This window comes from Protopterus annectens, chromosome 2.part1, assembly GCF_019279795.1.
Source record: "Protopterus annectens isolate FY-2018-M chromosome 2.part1, PAN1.0, whole genome shotgun sequence".
NCBI lineage: Eukaryota > Metazoa > Chordata > Ceratodontiformes > Protopteridae > Protopterus > Protopterus annectens.
Window position 1 is genome coordinate 947,618,118 of NC_056729.1, and position 22,432 is coordinate 947,640,549.

The 22,432-nt window shown below is 37.6% G+C and overlaps 1 protein-coding gene across 1 annotated transcript in view; it reads left to right on the top strand.

Annotated features, from left to right (window-relative positions):
• Window positions 1–22,432, top strand: part of LOC122794924 (probable ATP-dependent RNA helicase DDX60) — a 3,096,781-nt gene that overhangs the window by 254,096 nt on the left and 2,820,253 nt on the right. Inside the window, exon 4 of the mRNA XM_044063517.1 lies at window positions 6,028–6,381. Within this exon, the coding sequence (XP_043919452.1) occupies window positions 6,028–6,381 (354 nt within the window). The remainder of the gene's footprint in view (window positions 1–6,027; window positions 6,382–22,432) is intronic.

Below are 22,432 nucleotides of genomic sequence, written 5' to 3' on the forward strand. Positions count from 1 at the left end.
CAGTCCATTCTCCCATTTCTTTGCAAGGAGGTTTGGATGTGCTGTATAGATCTTCAGGATGCGTGCTTTCATATCAAAACAAACAGGCACTCCCAAAGATATCTATTCTTTCAGCTGGGAGACATTCATTAGCAGTTCAGAGCTTTGCCCTTTGGGCTCCCCACAGCTCCCAGAGTGTTTACCAAACGTATGGCTGTGGTGGCAGCTCATTTGAGACTAAAAGGATTCCGAGTGTTTCCATATCTAGAATATTGGCTCCTCAATGTCCCCTCTATGCATCTCCTTTGGCAATCCAGGAAGGATGTGCTCCAAATATATCATTCACTGGGAATAACAATCAATTATGCCAAGTCATGTCTAATAGCAGTACACAGCTTGAAATTTATTGGCACACATCTGAACACAACAACGCAAATTGCATCTTTACCAACTCATCGCATAGACACACTCAGATCTGAGGTTCATCCGATTCTTTCCCATCCATCTTCTCCAGCCAGATTCATTCTTCAAGCACTGGAGTCTATGGCAGCAGCAATAGTACTGCTTCCTTTAGCATGTTACTATATGCATGTTCTTTAATGGAATGCTGTTGTTCAATGGTGTATTCTTCGACGTACCCTATCTTTTCCAAGTCAAGCTAACACCGATTTGCAAACACCACATTAATTTCTGGATCCAGTCAGACAACATTTATCTAGACCAATATGCCACAAAATTTAAAACATTTTGGATCTTTGTATGGAAGTGCTTACATAGGTGTTTTATACCCCAAACAGACTTGAAAGAATTTTTCCTCAGGTAGACAGCAAATGAAAGAGGTAACTGAGAGCATATTTCTCCTGGGAGTATAATGAGGTTTTAGACTTTAAAAATTCCTTGCAGACTGCTCTGTTGGAGATGCTGGGTGAGCAAGTTGAAATAACTAGGGAAATTATGTTTTTGAGTTATGATACAAACTCGGAATTGCCTAGACATAGTAAAGCTTTGCTGAGTCTAATTATGATGGCTGCCAAAAAAGCAATTACTAGAAAATAGAACTCAAAGTCTAAACCAACTTTACTAGAAGTAGTGAAGATAGTAACACAGTTAAAAGAACTTGAGCTGGGATCTTTAGAAAAGGGTAGGATCAAATTACATAGGAAACATGGGAACTGTGGGATCAATACGTGCAGAGGAGGAATGAGGTTTAAAAGAAGGCAGGATTTGAATGAGCTATGTAATGGTTGATTAACAATGACTGGATATGTTAAAAGTGATGTATAATGTTTGCAGCTACAGTTGTGTTGGTGCGGTTTGGAATGTATAATGTTTACAACTGAGATTGTGTCGCTATGGTTTATTGTCATTTATATAAGTGTAACATGGCCTATGTCATACATGATAATTTAAAGATGTTTCTTGCTAAAAAAAAATATATATATATATATATATATATATATATATATATATATATATATATATATATATATATATATATATATAGAGGCTGGCCCTTTGTTTTACCACTCCCATTGGCCACAGTCACTACGGACACCTCCCAGTTGGGGTGGAGGGCATTACTTGGTAGAATGGTCCCAAGGCACGTGGTCCCCTTAAGAGACCAATTCACATATCGATGTCCTGGAAATGAGAGTAGTCTTATTAGCATTGCATGCATTTCAAAATGGTCTTCTTCTAGGGACTGTTGTGATTCATACCAACAACATGTTTGTAGTCTGGTACATGAACAAATAAGGGGAGCTTAGTCTTACCTTCACTGAAGAGAGGCTATGAGAGTGTGGCAGTGGGCAATCTCCACCAACCGCTTTCTAGTTGCAATGCACATTCCTGGGAAAAAACAACGGATAAACTAAGCAGGTTCATGCTGATGCCTCACAAGTGGTCTCTCAAACAATCAGTGGTGGAAGAAGTTTTCCATCTTCAGGGCCAACCTTGCTGTGACCTCTTTGCATCTCCTCCACAACAAGTGCATTAGATATTTTGACCTGATCCTGCCTCAGGGGGAGACACCAAGAGATGCTGTAGTCCACATTTGTCCATCCGGTCTCCTTTATGCTTATCCCCCACTTCTTTTGATTCCTAAATTCTTACAGAAAGCAATCTGGTTGAAGAGCTCAGTCATCATCATTGCCCCCTACTGTCCTTGATGAGTGTAGTTCCCCTTCCTTTGGTCTTACCTTGTTTATCCTCCCTGGATATTGGACCCAACTCCAGATCTCATCTCACACCTCTCAGGGATGAGTCAACCCAATATTCTAGCCCTCAAACTAACCACATGGTTTCTCCAGTTCCAATAATAGCTAGACACCCCAGGCTTTCTTCTCCAGTACATACCATTCTATTATCCTCACAAAAAGACAAAACAGAACATGCTGGAGGGATAGATTCCTGTCCCAGAGACATCCCATACTCTTGAACAGACTACCTAGCTATGTCAAACAAAGCTCCTCATTAGCACTCTTCAAGAAAAATCTTGATGATTGGATGGGAAATAGGAAACTCACCCCAGGGATCACTTCTGTGGCTCTGCTCAACAGGGTCACAGGAAAATAATTTTCTTGGTTGGCGAAAGCCAGGGTACCTTTTTGGCTAGGCTTATATAGGCCCTAGGGCTAATAACCTAGTACCTACCTATGAACCTAAGACTCCACCAAAAACATTTACAAGAGCAAGTGGAGAAGATTTTTCTTGTTCTTGATTTTCTGGCTACACATTTCAAAGAAGGAGCTAGTTATTCTACGAATAAACTACAACTGGAAGCCATTTCAAGTTTCACATAGGAGATAAAAATTATTCTTTGGCCTCGTCTGAGTTATGTAAAGATTTTATGAAAGGCACTTTTCTCCTTAGACCTCCAGTAAAGGATTCTTCACCTCCCTGTGATCTAACTATGTGCTACAAAGTCTGAATCAGAAACAATTTGAACCTTCAGCAAAAAATTATTTAAAATTCCTAAAATTAAAGACCTTTTAGTAGCTATCACTTCTGCAAAAAGAATTTCTGAACTCCAGGCTCTTTTATCAAGGACTCCATACATTATTTAGAAGTTCATGAAAAAAACTTCTTTTTTACCTAAAGTGGCTTCATTTACCGGTTTACTTTCCCATTTTTTCAAAAGAAGAATACATGCTGCATCTCCTGGATGTGCACAGGCATTTACAGTTTTATCTACACAGAATGAGGCAATTTAGAAAATCAGATCAGCTATTTGTATCCTTCTCATGAAATTAACTAGGTTATCCATTTTTCTAAAGTTACATTGGCTAAATAGATAACTGGTTGCATTTCTTGGATCTATTCTCAACAAGGCATTTATCTACCAAGACCGCCTAAAGCACCCCCAACTAGATTCATGGCCAGTTTGTCTGCCTTTTAGTCAAGAATTTCTATTGATGATATTTGTGCCACAGTCACATGATCCAGTGCTCATATCTTTGTTACTCATTACAAATTGGACTTATTTTCAAGAAGTAGTGCTGAGCTGCTTTTGGTTAATTGGTTCTCCAGAATATCCTTCCATTATGGTCACCCACGATTAAAGTAACTGGAGATTCTGTACCATTCATTGAGGAAGGATGAAAAGGACATCAGATTTAAAAATTATGTACTCACTATAACTAGGCATCTGTGCTGTGCATTTTCATTCTTCCTCAGCTTCCCCCTATCCATCCCCCTTCCTAAAATCTTCTAGAGGAACCTGTTGGATTACTTATTGGAACTTATAATTCCATGTTTGAGCCCTATTCTTTGAGCTATCTTTCTTTATCTAATTTATGGGGATTTTATGGTAGCAGGCTCAATTTGAGGTGTTGAGGATGGACTAGGGCATTATGGGTAGAGGGAGGAGCTTGAGAGTTGGAGCCAAAGTCTAAAGTATACTGCCGAGTCAGATCCGAGGATTCGATCTGTAACTTATTAGTTGAGGAAGAATGAAAATGGTAATAGCAGGCAATGGTGAAATCAGTGTTGGTGAATTAATCTTTCACAGAAATAATACCGAAAATGTGTTGCTCTGTCAGTCTTGAAGAAAAGGAATGGTTTATACTCAGTAGCACTTCACTGAATGTTTGTTCATTTGTCATGTCACTGATGGATTTGTTTATGACCAGTCATCCAAATGCTCACCGGTGTCATTACTGAGGATTTTGTTTACAGTATAGCAGTCATTGTAAAAACAGAGGGTTTGCAAATCATGCAAAACAAAATTCATTATAGAGACTGGATGGGAAGCTGGGACCATCAATAATAATACCCCCAACCATAGTAGTTTCAATTGAATTTCACTGAAAGAGTTTGTTTGGGTTACAGAAATTGAACTATACAGACCCAGTGCAGGTCAAAGACTTTTACAAAGATGATAACAAATTATGTTCTGTAATTGTAATTTGCATCATATCATAGTGGAAAACCTGTCATTCATGACTGATATGAAGCTTTCTCTCATTCATGGCCCCCATGCTTGTACATAATTACTGTGCAGCATGGTCTAAAGAACTGAACTGAAAAGTTTCATTTTGTGATTGATTATATCCATATATGCTCATATAAATTTAGTTTAAACGTAGTTTTGCAAGTGTGTTTTACTTTCTGTACACTCGTAGACTGTTTTATATACAGTGTTACTCCCTTGTTTGTTTTTATTTTGCATTCTGCACATCTCATAGTGAGAAGAGGTTGTGAGGGAATACAGGGCCTTAAATATGAAATATATTTCCAAACACGTACAAGATGTTTTCCCTTTCCACTTCCCCTAGTGTTATGTATCGCATCTCCATTTACAATGTAGTTATCTGTCATGGTCCTCTAGGTTCAAACAAATGTTTTGAGTGAAAATCGCAGTCTGCATTAAGGCATCTAGGTAATGAAAATAGAAAAACTGCTTGGTGACTCTAAATTAGCTTCAAGAAACAACGTTTCTCCAAGTTCCTATTGCCTATGGCATACGCTGCTCAGAGGCTGGCTGTGTGTGCCGATTAAGCCCATGTCCAACGGAATTAATGGACATGTTGCACCACCTCAGAAAATCAAATCCCATCGAACTACGCCGAGGGACATGGGAGTAAATAGGTTTGGTATTGTATCTTCTGTGTCACTGTTAGACAGAGGCACAGTATACTAAAACTGAAAAATGGCATAGCAAAATTAATTTAATGATATGGATTATGTGTAAGCCAATAACTGACCAGTCGTTGGTTCATATATATGCACCCACATTTAGAGTGAGTAATTCATCTTCCAGACCACTGTTTGTAAACGTTTATCTCCCATGCCCCTGCTAACAAGTACTAAGGGTACCAGAACTTGTCAGAGATTTGGGATGCATGGCTAAGATTAAAAACGCTCCAGTGGTTGCTAGACTAGTACACACTTATGAACATATGAATACAACAGTAGATTGATGCCTACGCTGAGAACTGCTCATACACTGATCAAGTTGTTAATCTTTATACATGCAGAGAGACATAAAGAAGTAAACAAAGTGAATTTAGCATCTATCTCCTTGGTTAGTTATACAGCAATCTGTATTGGTTTCTGTGCTTGGAACTCTAGCATTATACATTAAAGTACAACCACTGCACCAAAAAGTTGTGTAGTTATTAATTGAAATGAAGTAAGGCATAATAGACATGCACTATTTGTGGGCTAACCTCAGAGAACAAAATGTTACTTGCATTGAATCACACACTGTGTACATACAGCTGAAGAATTAAATGTATGACATTCAGATATGCAGAGTTTTACAGTCAGTGTTAAGATTTAAAAATTCATAGCAGCACTCAAGTAAAGTCCAATTAAGGTAAACATAGAGCATAAATCAAAATCAACCAAACTAATACACCATGCAGTATACATCAGTGAAAATGCATTTGTACATATAGCATGTAAATTAAGATTGGTATAATAAGCAGTGTTCCAGTTTGGTTAACTTTACTTTGATTTGTACTGTTAAGAATTAGATAGTATAAATAATTCTGACATTAACAACTGGAATACTTCACTGGTAACATGCACTTTTGTGTTTTGTAGGATGCAGAACACCTCTGGTCGAAATGGATTACTTTTCTTTCTTTTCGACGTGCACTAATCTTACATCTTCAGAAAAATACTGATATTCCAATCCACACTGAGTTTCAAAACTTTCTCTGTTCAAGCTGGCAGTCATTCCTGAAGACAAACTCTCCATACTTTGTAATGGTGTCAGAAAAAGGACTGCAGATGGATAAAGAATGTCTTTCTATAGCCTACTTCCACATTTTCATTAGTCATCTGCTTGGGAAAGGAGTTAATGTCGCACTAACATCAGGACAGACATTCGATGCTCTCAGAATCTATGGGTATTATATTCAGAGTGACTACAATATAAGAAGCTTGATTGAAAAGGTATGTTTCAGCAGCAGTTTTTAACACACTGGTAAACTGTATTCATCAATAATTTAATTTGTTCTTGTGGGCATATTCAGTATGTTCTGAGAATGTAAAAGAAGCTAGTAATATTTTTAATTGTTCTTATTAGCAGAGGATTAAAAGCATGTCTCTAAATATATTTGCAAATCTAATTTCTCTGTCCCTGCAGTTGTTAAGATAAATGTAATAGTTAAAAATAGATATGAGAAGACTCTTGCGTTTCTCCATTTTGCATTGTTTGTCCAGGACAGCAGTGCAAGGTTTACATTACTAGGGAAAGAAAACAGATTGCAGTCCATCTATATGGATAGTTGTTAAACAACACTGGTATTTTTCATTTTTCATTTATATTCATTCATTAAGCTAGAAAGCTCCACTAGGTGTAAGTGCCTCCTTCTCTTACAATCTGGATATATCTTTAAGATTTATTAACCTGCTTATAATCATATATTATGAAAATGAAGACACCAGTATCAAGTCACAGAATATAGGATGAAGTTGTTTCACAGCTCATAGTCTTAATTCTGTGTTGAACTTATTTTCTAATGCATTTCTTCAGAGATGTGCTAATGCATTGGTAGAGGATGCCGTCCACACCAGGTGCAGACAGTAAGGGGGGGGGGGAAGAAACCATGCCTTTTAAAAGCTTTTTTATGTTTTAAATGCTAAAAACTTAAGCTAAGGACATTCTTCTTTAAGAACGCCCTCTGTCCATGCATCCCATGCATGCATCACTTGTTGCATATTTCTTTTCCTTGGTCCATGCATACTTTAAATACGTGACATTCATGTGTGTGTTTTCCATGTTCTGTACACAATTTAAATACAAGATGTTATTTTGTGTGTATGTGTGTGTGTGTGTGTGTGGGGGGTGTTAGCATACCTCTCAAATCTGGACAAAGCCTAAAATAATGTGGGGACAAGAGCCCAAAAATAGGGAGACATTTTAACTATTGCTCTTATAAACTTAAACAGTTGCTAGAATGTTAGCATGCATTTTTCTGAACAATATGAAGTCTGAAACTCAAATGTATACCATTATTTAGAAACTTCAGTCCTCATTGATTTAGCTGAAAACCACAAATTTTATGAGGAACTGAGGCAAAACTCTGGATCGTTGAGAGCCATGCAAGTTAGTAAATTTCCACTGGCTCAAACCCTGTACCTTCATTACAGGAACAAGAGCCTAAGTCCTGTACTGCAACTACCAGGAGTTTTGGTTCATTTTCAAGTAACTGAGTTTCAGTGCATTTGCAAGGAATTGTAAGCTTCAGTGTATTTTCAAGGAATTATGAGCTTGAAGGGAAGAGAAATTTACTGCTGCTCGTGCTAAGTCTATTTTTAATGTGCATGCTTATGTCTGGAAAAGTGTCATAGCACAACAGGTAGTATATTTGCTTTTGATACAGCAGGCTGTGGGTTCTACTCTCATAACATGCAGATGGATTGCCAATACTGTGTTGTACTTCGAGGGCTGGGGGGGCGGGGGGTTGCAGTCCTAATTGTGTGCTGAAGGGGGAGGGGGGTTGCAGTCCTGCGTGTGTCCTCCTTTGAATGAGATGCCTAGTAACTATGAATCTGTTGTCAGTTTGCCATCAGTTCCCAATTGCAATATTAGCAGCTTACCATTTTTTTATGTAACATAGGCAATTTATTCCTCAAGGGCAACAGGCACTGAATATAAAATAGTTTGCTAATAGCAACCTCTTCATTAGTTACAGATCTCTTTAATGTAGAATTATTCAGACGTCTTTTACTTCTGCAGAAATTGTGTATTGACTGGTATTGGAGGATGTAATGACATATGTTTGAGTGTCCTTTTATGGTTGAAATTTTCTGAAATGGGCCATTTTGCCATTATTGGGTCATCAGTTTTATTTCATTGCTTACTGGAAAAATGTTCAAAACTACAAACTTAAAACACACTCTAACAAGTGGTGCTGTATTATACAAATAATATAATTTAACACAGTCAGTAAGGTGAATTGAAGAGCACATGCATGTAAACATGGCCCTGAAAATATGTGCAAGGGGTCTTTGGTTTGAAAACAGCCCATAGGTAAACTTTATCTGCCACTGGCCAGATGCATTTTCTTTGAATGTGGGTTTCAATGCCATTTCAATGAATGTGAGTTTCAAGGGCAGAGAAAATTACTGTTGATGGTAATCTGTTTTTATTGTGACACTGTGTTGTTTTGTTTAGCAAATGTCTATCACAGGTTGCACTATAAACTTTGAAATAAAAGTTTTAGATTAACTCCAAGTATTTGTAATCATTGTAAAACTAAAGAAGTTAATATGCACACACTGAGAGGTTTGAACAATGTTTATGGTAACTGAGGAGAATACGTAATGGGACACGTGTGTGTGTGTGTGTGTGTGTGTGTGTGTGTGTGTGTGTGTGTGTGTGTGTGTGTGTGTGTGTGTGTGTGCGCGTGTCTGTGTGTGTGTGCATGTGTGTGTGTGTGTGTATGTGTGTGTGTGTGTGTGTGTGTGTGTGTGTGTGTGTGTGTGTGTGTGTGTGTGTGTGTGTGTGTGTGTGTGTGTGTGTGTGTGTGTGTGTGTGTGTGTGTGTGTGTGTGTGTGTGTGTGTGGGCACTTGTGTGCATTTGTTTAAATATTTTGAAACTGGATATTCATGTCTTCTCCCCTTTTCTTGTTTTGGTGTGGTGGGGGTAGCTGGCTGGGCTGTGGGTTAAAGTAATTTCCCCTTTCATTTGCTCAGCTTAAATTCTGCCATTAAGGCTGGCAAGTGAGTACGTTACTAAATTGGAATATTTGTATTCAGTTTTCTGGGGTGGGGGTAGCCAGTTGTGCTGTGGATGAATGTAACTTGTCCTTTTCACTCAATCGGTATACATTCCATCCTAAAGGTGCATCTATGTGAATAAATCTTAAATAGTGATGATCCTTATAAGATAGTTGTCTCTTGAAACACTTTTTATTTTTATATATGAAGAATGGCTTATCCCTTACCATATTACCTATAGAGCTATCAATTAATAAAATGGACCAATTAGATCTAATAACTCTACATATAATTTCCACATCACTTGTATAGTGCACCATCACAGGTACAGTGCTCTGACATATCATTTCTGGTCTCAAAGGCTGTGTTTGAGCATCATAATCCCTAGACTCAGCAAGGGAAAAATATGGTCTTGCTCTCCCAGTCCTTGAGGTTACAGACTCCTTACCCACCTGTTCAATCTCCCTGAAATTATATCCTCTCTCTCTAAACTCAGCAGTTAGACTGGATAAGTCACTGAAAATCCCACTGTACAGGTTGTTCATTTTGGACATTCATAGGGTTTAGCCCCTCAAAATATTCTTATAAATGTAGGCAGGATGCACACTCTGCCTTTGTAACACATTATTACGCCTACAAGGCTCTCATCCTTGACAACATAAACATCAAGGAAAGCAACAGACTCAAGAGAATAATGGCTCATAAATCTAAAAAAAGAAGAGTCTGTCTTTTATACCAGCCCAGTCATTAGACTTTACTGACATTGTATTAGATCTAAGACTTTTTTCCCAAAATGCCATGCTTAAAATGATTTTTCCTGCTAGACCTAGTCGCTCCATATTTAGGAAACCAAGTGTTTTTAAACCCACTCTGCACTCGACATTGGAAACATTTTGTAGGAAGTACAAAATAGATTTATTTAAAATTTTTTCTAAGGGCATTAAACCAGGAACAGTTTTCATAACTTGAGTAAGGATGAGAGTAATGCACTATCCGAGTTACGCAAAGATAAAGAGATGGTCATTAAAGCAGCCGATAAAGGAGGCTGTTGTAGTGATGGACTACTCCTACTACAGAGAGACTGTTGAGAGCATGTTATCTGATAGGGCACTGTATGAAATGATAATGGATGACTAGGTCACATTATTGAAAGGCTCTGTGTGTGCTCTTATACATGATTATGTGCACAATCAGCTTATAACTTTGGATTTAGCACGCTATTTAAATGTTGAACATCCGATTGTTCCAGTTTTCCAAGGTTTACCTAAAATACACAAGAACTTGAGCCATCCTCCTTTTAGACTGATTGTATCAGGCAGAGGATGGCTCACCGAGCCATTCTTCTTGTATGTTGAGAAACATTTAAGGCCAATTTTAAATTAAGTACCTACTTACTTGTTCTCAGAGACACTAAGCAATTTCACATGATTTGCATGGTTTTGAGTGCTTTTGGTTCATTAAAAGACTGTTACTTAGTTACTATGGATGTGGAATCACTTTTTACAGTGATTCCAATCTCGAAGGTGTTGAGATGGTTAAAGATTTTTTGAATCAATACAGCACTTTTAGTATGCAGCAAATTGATCTGCTGTGTTTGTTTTTAGAAGTTGTTCTAGACTATAATGTTTTTATGTTTGAAGATTCCATATATTTACAAAAGACCGGCATAGCTATGGGCATGTCCTGTGCCAATAGCTACGCTAACATGGTATTCACCTCATGGGAAGAGAAAAATGGAGTCCGAATGGAGAGATGAAAAGTCAGCAAGCAAAGGAGAGTTGTAGTGCTGAAATTGAATTCATCCTCAAGTCTCAATGAGTACCTTCACGAAGTGGACCCTGTTTTTCACAAAATTTCACCAAGGCAACACTGATATATAGACTGTATTTATATAGCATATATCATGGACAGAAGTAAATTAAAAACAAAAAAAAAAGATATCTGGGTGCACAGCACCCAGGATAAAAAAGTGCCCAATTCTTTTAGGTGCACTGGTGCCCAGGGGTGGATGCCACCCTTGTTGTAGAAGGAAGTAGCAATCCACAAAAATCACAAAAACTGATATGCCAAAGAAGAGCCATAAAAACAATTGAGTGGACTATTGAGGATAAGAAAGAAATTATGTAGTGTTACTATTATGCAAAACGCCCAGAATTTCCAGGCAGAGGATATACAAAAAAAGATTAACAGATAAATTAGAGAAAAGAAAAATACTTCCACAGGAAAGACTGTCAGAAGCTTCAAATGAAAATCTGCATTCATTAATACAACAGATTTTTGAAAAACAATGTATAGATCAAGAAGCTTTGATCTGTTTGGAAAAAGAAGCATCTGAGGAAATGTGATAAAGTAAACAACAAAATCTAGATATTTTTGAAAAATATAAAAAAGAAATATGGACATGGGAAAGAAAGAGAGATTTAATATGGTGCAATATTTATGCAAAGGAGAAAGCCAAATTAATCAATATAAAGAAGGCAGCTCCAAAGATATTCAAAGAGAAATACATGCAAAGGCGTCCAGATATGGAAAATTTCACAATAAAAAAATAATATCACAAAGATGGAATGTAGAAAAGAAGATTAGTAAAGTAGAAGTTAAAAAAATAAGTTATGCAGTGCTTGCAAAGTGAAGGATTTAATGCAGAAGGTCTAACACAGATTACATTACAGCATGATGAAGTGAGTCCCCAAAGTAAAGAGAAGCAGGAAGATCATGAGACATCTGAAGAAGAAATATGGACATAGGAAAGAAAAAGAGATTTAATATGGTGTAATATTTATACAAAGGAGAAAGCAAAACTAACCAACACAAAAAGAGCAGCACCAAAGATATCTGAATAGAAATACAGGCAAAGGAATATGGGTATGGAAAACGTTACAATACAAAACATCAGAAGACTAAGAAGAAAAGTAGAAAAGGAGACTAGTAATGGAAAAGTTAAAGAAATAGAATCTGAGGTTATGCAGTACCTGCAAAGTGAAGGATTTAGTGTAGAAAATCTAATGCAGAAAGCACCACAACAGGATAGAGTAATGAATATCCAAATTAAGAGTTAACCAGTGGAACAGGAAGAAATTGGTCCGGTGCCATATCAAGATATTTTGGAGCCTTCCACAGGAAACCAGCATAAAAGTTCACTTGAAGCTAGACAGCAAGGGAAGGAACAGGAAACTGTGGAAACTCTGATGCAGTCAATGTTGAGGAGTGTTAGGCCAGTGAGTTACCATATGACACAGCAATGGATGGTACAGGATGAAATTGAAGAAAAGATGCCACAGGAAGATGCTATAGAATTTTCTATAGAATGCCCGCAGGAAATGGAAAACAAGGGATATGCCCTCAGTTTGGAAGAAAATGAGCTAAGAGAAGAGTTGCTTGATTTAATAGATATAGATAGATATATTAAGATCAATGAAATAAATAGACTGCAGAAGGTGAATAAAATCCCAAAAATCAGACGTCTGATAAAACAAATGAACACAGTAATTAGGCCTGTCTATATTCATGCGAAATAAGAGAAATAAACAGGATATATTACTGTGCAGCTAAATTAATAGCTGATAAAGTTCTACCATTCTACCACAAGAACACAGGGTACTGAGGGAAAGGAAGGGGAGAAATCAAATACCATCATGTAAGTATCAAATAGAGAAAACTATAAAGCAATTAAGACAAGAAGTGTCACTGTTAGAAGACTATAGAAGAGGGAATAGATCAACAAAAATACTAACAAAGATAGATGTGATAAAAGCAATGTACAATATTAGAACAGGCCAGGATCTATCATGCACTATCGCAAATAACAAATAAAAAATTTCAGCACAGGCGGAAAAACTTAGAAGATACACAGATAAATATAAAGGAAAAGTACAAAATAAGCAATTTATTGATGACCCAAAAAAGTTTTATAGAGAATTGGGAAATAAGGTAAAAGGAATTGAAAGGCCGCCAAAAAAGAAGAAATAGATGCATTTTGGAGAAGTATCCATGAAGATCCTGTGGAACATAACAAAGATGCTAACTGGATAAAATAAATAAAAGAAAGAATAAGAGGTTTAAAGGTGCAGGATATGAAATGGGATGAAGTAACAGCCAGATAGATTGAAACAAAGTTAAGAAAAGCCTCTAACTGAAAAACCCCAGGGCCAGATGCAGTACCTGACTTTTGGTTAAAAGTACTAATATCCTTGCAGAAGATTTAGCCATGAGTAAGAACTATTTATATGCACAAACAGACACCACCCTGGCTAACAACAGGTAAAACAATGCTCCTACTTAAGAGTGAACGTGCAAGCTACCCCAAAAATTATAGACCAATAACTTGCCTTCCGACGACGTATAAACTATACACGGGAATGGATGCTGACAAGAGTTTATAGTTATTTCAAAGAAAATTCAATTATGGCAGTAGAGCAAAAGGGCAATAAAAGAAAGTCATATGGAACAAAGGATCATTTGTTGTTAAATAAAGTCATAGTGGAGGACTGTAAAAAGGGGAAGAATCTACATATGGCATGGATTGACTACAAAAAAGCATTTGATAGTATCCCACATTCACGGATAAAAGAATGCTTAAAAATTTACAAGATACACCCTACACTGATCGACTATATTACAGTGACCATGAAATAGTGGCAGACCACTTTACAATTAAGGCATGATAAAGAACAAATTATTATCCCAGGGATAAATATTTCAAATGAGGATATTCCAGGGTGACTTTCTGTCACCGTTGCTATTCTGCCTTGCCCTTAACCCATTAAGCTGTCTACTTAACAGTTTAGGCCATGGCTATAATTTTTCTCCTAGAAAACTACAAAGTCTGAAGACTTCTCATCTCCTCTCTGTCAATGATTTAAAACTGTATAGCTCATCAGATGAGGAACTGAAAGCACAGCTGCAGGTTGTCAACACTTTTTCAAATGATATTAGAATGCCATTTGGCCTTGGTAAATGTGCAAAAGCAACCTTTAAAGCAGGAAAACTGCAGCATCAGGAAAACATCAGTTTGGGACAAGAATGAGAACTTGAGCAAGAGGGAGTGTATATATACTTGGGAATTGATAAAGGGTCAGCAATAAAACATGAACAAATGCAAATAAAACCTAGTAAGGAATACTTTAGAAGTCTTAAGTTAATCTTGAAAGCAATGTTAATGTCTAGGAACAAAATCCAAGCTGTAAACCAGTTTGCTCTTCCTGTCCTAACTTACAGTTTTGGCGTGATTGATTGGCCCCAAAAATGTGTTGGATAAATTAGATATTAAAACAAGAAGCATGCTTCATGCTCACCAAATTATCTATAAAAATCAGTGCATACCAAGATTATATATTCCCTGTTCTGAAATAGGGATGGTCCTCCTTGCAATTGATTACATGTATAGAGCTGCAGTCATGGAACTCCACACATATCTGCTGACCACACAAGATCCAAATGTAGGGAAAGTTTTAAAACATGAAGCGAATAAATCTAAGATGACTTCTCTGCTTAACCTAGCAGAAACATATCGGCATCAAGCAAGAATGGAAATCAGACCAGAAATAGATAAAAATCAGGCAGCAATTGAATGTGCCAAAAAAACAAAAGAAAGAATATAAGGTAAAGGACCAGATGAAAAGGCAAGAAATGTGGAAAATGCATAAATCTAGTTACAAGTGTACAAAACTTCTGGAAGAGCCTCATGTTGATCAGGAACGAATGCAGGAATGGTTAAGGAGAGGTGAAAGGCTAATATTGGTGGCCCAAGATAGTGGGCTATGTGCATGCTGGTTTACAAAGTCCATTGAACATATGGGAGAAACAGACAAATGTAGGTTTTGTAAAACTGAATTGGAAACAGTCACACACCTCATTTCTGGTTGTGACATACTAATGGCAGAAGGACTGTGTACTGAAAGGCATAATAATGTGGCGAGACTGTTGCGCTGGGGATTGTGCAAACATTATGGTATTGAAGTGTCTGAAAAACACTGGAAACATGAGCCACAAAGCATCATAGAAAATGATGAAGTCTACATCACATGGGATCACCTATTACCAACAGTTCAAAAGATAGATGCTAGAAAACTGGATATAGTGGTCCAAGAAAAGAAGACAAAAATAGCATTGATCATTGAAATCACCACACCCAGTGACTACAGTGTCCTGCGTACAGAGAGACACAAAGTCATAAACTATTAGGATTTGCAAGCAGAAACAAGAGCAATGTAGAAGAAAGATACCCAGGTAGTTCCAATAGTAGTAGGAGCAACGGGTCTTAAAAAAAGAGTCTACAATCTTATTTAGATATGCTATCAATACATGTAACTCTGTACAAACTGTAGGAGTCATTACTGGGCATGTTGTGGGTGCTGTTTAGAGCACTTTTGGCTGACATCAAAGAGTGAAACAATACTAATTTCATGAACTTTAATTGTACTTTGACTTAGGAATGGGGTCTATTCCCATTGTGGTATTAGAAACCCATAAGATTTGGAGAAATTAAAAAAAGGAAGAGAAATGCGTATATCAAGTCAATGAATTTGTGCAACATATGTTTTATAGGAGATTTTTTTGATGATATTTGTTTGGTGTGGAAAGGGTCCCTGGCACAATTGAAAGAATTTACAGAATATTTGCATACGACCACTTCTTTTTTGAGCTTTATGAGCCATTATTCTCTTGAGTCTGTTGCTTTCCTTGATAGTTATGTTGTCAAGGATGAGAATAGCTTTATTAATACACGGCTACACAGAAAGCCTTGTAGGCATAATAATGTGTTACAAAGGCAGAGTGTGCATCCTGCCTACATTTATAAGAATATTTCGAGGGGTTAAACCCTACGAATGTCCAAAATGAACAACCTGGACAGTGGGATTTTCAGTGACTTATCCAGTCTAACTGCTGAGTTTAGAGAGAGAGGATATAACTCCAGAGTAATTAAACAGGCATGTAAGAAGGCCATAGCCTCAAGGACTGCGAGAGGAAGTCCATATTTTTCCCTTGCTGCGTCTAGGGATTATGATGCCCAAACACAGCCCGAGAGACCAGAGATGATACATCAGAGCACTGTACCTGTTATGGTGCACTATACAAGTGATGTGGAAATTATACATAGAGCTATTATATCTAACTGATCCGTTTTATTAACTGGTAACTCCACAGGTAATATAGTAGGGGATAAACCATTCTTCAGATATAAAAATAAAAAGTTTTTGAAGAGACAACTATGTTTTAAAGATCATCACCATTCAGACCCTCTTCCTGATAAGGGGCCTCGTACAAGGAAGTGCAACTGATGTAATTTTTGTATATGCATTAATATGTTGAATACCTTTGTACATCCTGTCACAGGCACAATGCACAAATTTAGAGTTTCAGCTGACTGTCATACAATGAACGTTGTTTACCTTGCACTATGCAAAATATGTATGGGTTTCTACTTTGGAAAGACCAATCATCCTTTATTTGAGCGGATGAGAGAGCATTGTTTTAGCATCTGGGTAGGGGACACTAGAAGTGCTCTGCCTAAACATGTGTTCATGGCTCGACACATGTTTTCAGCTGTATGGTAGTAGAGGTTGTTGAGAAGAATCTATGATTAGGTGACTTTTAGGAATCGGACTGAGTTGAGGGGAATTATGGTGTATAGTGAAATTACAAGCTGACAAATTCCCTGGTCTGAAATGGAGAGAATTTCTCTTAAGCCTGTTTTAAAATCCAGGGATTTTCCACACTAATTTCATAAGGGTTCTTTAATTAAATTGCCTCAATTATGTTTTAATATGAAAGTGTATTTCCTTAGTGCATTTGAAATCTGACTTGTATAAATAGTGTGTATTTTACTTCCTGTTTTATGGTCTGAAGAAGCACCTGTTGGTGTGAAAGCGCTTACCATTTTCTTTAAAAAATGTGTTTTTTTAGCGATACTTCTGCTGTGTTCCTACTGCCAGTTTATTTTCGAATATAAAATATGAAACTGTAATTATGGAGTAACTGGCTAAGTGAAATCCTTAATGATTTACCAGAAAATCAGGCATTTAATGATGGACAGTACAACTATATATGAGGCAAAATCAGGGGTGTTTGGCAGAATCAGGGACTTTGAGAGATAGGCCTCCCATACCACCACGATTAGTGACAAGTTCTTTCTTGTATGGTGGACATAGCTTTTAAAATGCGAGGCCTTTTGGACACCATAGTTTGTACGTGATGGGTGTTGCACTAATAATCTTCACCAGACACTGGGTGATATAGGATTTACCTACAACTGGCATAATTTATGAATAAGCCCATTTGGTAGCTAACACCAAGAGTGGGCAAATCCTACATCAGCTATGGTCAAGTAGTGGTTGTTAGTGTTATACATTTGATTTGATTAAGAAATTATTTTTTTTTACTTTTCCCTTTAGTAATTATTCTCTTTATTGAACCTATCAGTGTAAGACATATTCCTAATACTTATACAATGCATCATGCAGTCAGGAGAAATCACCACTAACCACTAGTACACTCTAGTTTCATAATTTTGCTATATAAATCTGTATGACATATGCCTTCCCAGCAATTCTACCCTGCTTTTGTCATCCCATTCTAGTCAGATGGACCAGTTATAAATGCAATCCCCTGACACACAGTTTCTCTGTCTTCTGGTCCTAACATTGCTCTTTGTTCTTCTGAAGTGTTTTGTCTTTCAGTTTGAATAGATGTGTTATAGATGTACTGTGTGTGTGTGAGCATTTTTATATATTCAGGCATATAACTGGGTGTTTTTTATGTGACAGTGTGGGATTTAAGACACTATGGTCTGCTTACTTAACATACATAAAATAAGCCAAGGGAAACATATTATTAATAGCTATGTTTTTATTGTTTGAATATTTAATGGTCAGCCATTCAGATTTAAGGGATTTTGTTGTAGTTTGTGGTATAAAAATGAAGGTACATTCATTTTAAAATACATTAATTTTATGATCTTTTTACCAGTTCTGTAGTGGCACCAAGTACAGCCTGTATTACAAATGTGACTGAATGCTAGTTTGAGTGATGGTGATGCAGGGTTACAACTGCTTACGTGACCTATCTTATCAGTCAGCTTTCATTATTTTTAGAGTTCCTTGTTGTATTAAACAAGTTTGTTGATAGTGTAAACCTGACTGATATATACTCTGTTGAACAGACTTTGCAATATTCATGCTTGTTTTCTGAATTAAACTTGTAAATTTGTATTGATGTGAATGTGACATATATGCGTGCCCATATAAATTCATAGAAAATAGAGCATTTATTTAGCAGGATAGCAGTGATCACACAGACTTTTGTCAGATTCAGCCCAGGAGCACTGTGTGGTTAAGTGACTTGCTCAGAGTTGTATAGTAGACAAATGGAGATGGAGATTACAGAAATCCTGAACCATACATTTGCCAATATAAAGCATGTAGGCCTTGTGACTTCACAACAACACTGGTCCAGTCCAGTTGTACTTGCACTGTTGTAGGAAAGCTGCCTATAAGATACTCAGACTCGGTAACCTTTGACAGCTATGTCAATAAACCTGGGACACCAGCTTGGCAGGTGATCTGGAATGTATTGCTTATGTGGCAATATTTGTGCACAAAGAACTGACAATTTCATTTTCATGGGATAATAACTAAATATTGCAGTTTCAAGCTAAAGCTAAAACTGAATCCTCAATTCTGTAATGAGTGAGATCATTGATAGAAGTAATAATGTCCATTAGAGACATAGGTGCCAAACCAGAGATGAGTCTCCTGTTCCCTCTCCAGTTGTTCAAGTTACTCTTGAATTGGATTAGGGAGGAACTCTGCTTCATATGGATGGAGAGCCTGTTCCAGAGAAGGGGTAGTTTCTGAGATATATACCTGTATCTACAGCAAGTCCTATCACAGGCAAGGTTTAAATCTTTAGAATGGTTAATTCTGGTGCTGTTTGTTTTGGGATATGCAGGAGGGTCACTACAGTGGGTCTGACACTGCATTGTATGCCAGGCATATATCTCAACCTCAACAGCCTATAGGAGACAGAATACAAGGATAGGGCCTTGAGGTGGTCTGTATATGACATGTTACTTGCACTTTGTATTCTTTTAGTGAGGAACTAACTTCTGTGGACATTTTAGTTGCTGGATATACCTGGTTGGGTACGTACCAAAGGGGGCACTGTACTCGATGATTGGTCTGATGAACTCTGAATACAGTAGAACAATGACTTCCTTGGACCTAGATGCCATACCTTTGTTTATAAGTTGCAAAACATTGAATGATTTCCTCACTGCTGTAGACATGATGGTCAAAGGCTAGATTACTGGCTATGTGGGGGCGGTTGGCATGGTGGTTAAGTTGTTTACTTCATTGACATAAGGTACAAGGTTTGTTTCACACCTTTAGCAGGGAAATATGCTACGCTTAAAGTGGCCCACAAGGGCAGCCAGCCTAGCACTAATCTATGAGATGGCCTTGTAGGGTTGGGAAGTCGGCATAATGGTTAAGGTATTTACCTTACAGACACAAGGCACAGGGTTGATTTTCACTTGGGGTAATTGGCTAGGCTTAAAATGGCCCACAAGGGCAGTTAGTCTAGTACTAATCTATGAACCTATGTGTGTCCCCAAGTCCCTGACTAGTGGGTCAACTCTTAGGAGCTTGTTGTCAACTACCAGGGGTGGCTGACTTCCCGAAGGATGCAATTATGCATTTCTTCGCATTTAGTTTTAGTCCATGGCTCTGGCATCAGTTGTTTGTCTGTGTCAGCCCTTCCTGGAGAATATTTGTGTCAGTAGGTGATTCAATGACATCTCCTAATTTGTAATTATCTGCAAATTTAGTCAGCCAGAGGCCATTGACAGTGGCCTTAACTCCAGAGAAGTAAATGACAAAAAGGAGTGGTCTCAGGGTTGATCCCTGAGGGACTCCACTTGTGACTGGCCTCTTTGTAGAGGTGGGCTCCCCACTTCTAACTTCTTGGGTCCTGTCAATGAGACAGCTGGGTATCCACCAGGCTTCATAAGGGTTTGTACCTAACCTCTTAGGTTTGTCAACAATGCCCAAGGGGTATTGTGTGAAATGCCTTGGCCAGGTCAGGGTAAGCAGTATGAACCATTTTGCCTTCATCCATTGCTGTGCTGACCTTCTAAAAGATGTCCATCAGGGTGAGTAGGCATGACCTGCACTTGAAATCAAATTGGGTTGGGTCCTGTGTCTGGAGGTTTCCTATGTCATTATTGATCATTTCCATGTTAATTTTTTTCCATGGCTTTGCATATGAGATTAGTGAGACTTATGGGTCTGTAGTTCCCAAGATCTGTAGATCGCCTACCTTTGTGTAGAGGGATGAATGTTGCTGTTCTTCATTCATAAAACACAAAGCCTGTTTGGATGCTACGGTTAAATAGCAATTCCAGGGGGCCTAATAGATCATTTTTCATGCTACTTAAAAGGAATCCTGGGATATTGTCTGATTTTAATCTTATGCATTCCTGTGAATTTGTGCAGAGCTGATATAGTAAAGCTAAATTCTCCTGGCTGTGTTGGATTCTATTACCATCTGATATTCCAAACTGATAAGTGTACTTTTTTGCAACTCGATTTGTACTGCACTGTATTTATATATTTGATTTATTATTTATATATTTGATTTATTGTTTCTGTCCTTTGTTGTCTGCACTGTTTGTTTCTCAGGGTAGCTCAGTAGCTAGTTTCAGGTGGGGGGTTGTTGAACCAGCCCATCTTGGGTGTTAGTCACTGCCTGAGGTGTATTTTCTGTGTTGCACTTCCAGTACAGAATTCATTTCTGTAAATTTGTGCAGAGCTGATATAGCAGAGCTAAATTCTCCTGGCTGTGTTGGAGTCTATTACCATTTGATATTTCAAACTAAGTACACTTTTTTTTGCAACTCGATTTGCACTGTACTGTATTTATATTTTTTCTTTATTATTTATTTATTTGCTTTGCTATTTCTGTCCTTTGTTGTCTGCACTGTTTCTCAGGCTGGCTTAGTAGCTAGTTTCAGGTGGGGGGTTGTTCAGCCAGCCCATCTTAGGTGTTAGTCATTGCCTGATGTGTATTTTCTGTGTTGCACAGGCTTAATTTCTGAGAATTTGTGAAGAGCTGATATAGCAGAGCTAAATTCTCCTGGCTGTGTTGGATTCTATTACCATCTGATATTCCAAACTGATAAGGGACTCCACACATATCTGCTGACCTCACAAGACCCAAACGTGGTGAAAGTTTTGAAACATGAGGAGAACAAATCTAAGATGACTTCCCTGCTTAGGCTAGCAGAAGCATATCAGTGACAACAAAAACAGAAACAGACAAATGTAGATTTTGTAGAACAAAACTGGAAACAGTTGCACACCTAGTTGCTGGTTGCGACATTCTAATGGCAGAAGGAGTGTATACTGAAAGGCATAATAATGTGGCGAGATTGTTGCGCTGGGGATTGTGCAAACATTATGGTATTGAAGTGGCTGAAAAACACTGGAAATATCAGCCACAAAGCATCATAGAAAATGATGAAGTGTACGTCACATGGGATCACCCATTACCAACAGTTCAAAAGATAGATGCTAGAAAACCAGATATAGTGGTCCAGGAAAAGAAGACAAAAGTAGCATTGATCACTGAAATCGCCACACCCAGTGACTATAGTGTCCTGCGTACAGAGAGACACAAAGTCATAAAATATCAGGATTTGCAAGCAGAAATGAGAGCAATGTGGAAGAAAGATACTCAGATAGTTTCAATAGTAGTAGGAGCAACAGGTTTTATAAAAAGAGTCTATAATCCTATTTAAATACGGTACCAATACATGTAACTCAGTACGAAGTGCAGAAGGAATTATTACTGGACACATTGCAGGTGCTGTGAAGAGCACTACTGGCTAACATCACAGAGTGAAACAATGCTAATTTCATGAGCTTTAATCATACTTTGCCTTAGTAATGGGGTTCATTCCCGTCACAGTATTAGAAACCCAAAAGATTTGGAGAAATTGAAAAAAAAAATAAGTACACTTTTCTGCAACTCGATTTGCACTGTACTGCATTTATATATTTGTTTTATTATTTATATATTTGCTTTATTGTTTCTATTCCTTGTTGTCTGCACTGTTTGTTTCTCAGGGTAGGTCAGTAGCTAGTTTCAGGTGGGGGTGGGGTTGTTGAGCCTTAGGTGTTAGTTTTTGCCTGAGGTGTATTCTTGTGACACAATCTTTTTATTAGACATACAGAGAATATTTGTATTTATTACATCTATATTAAACTTTGTAATTTTTAC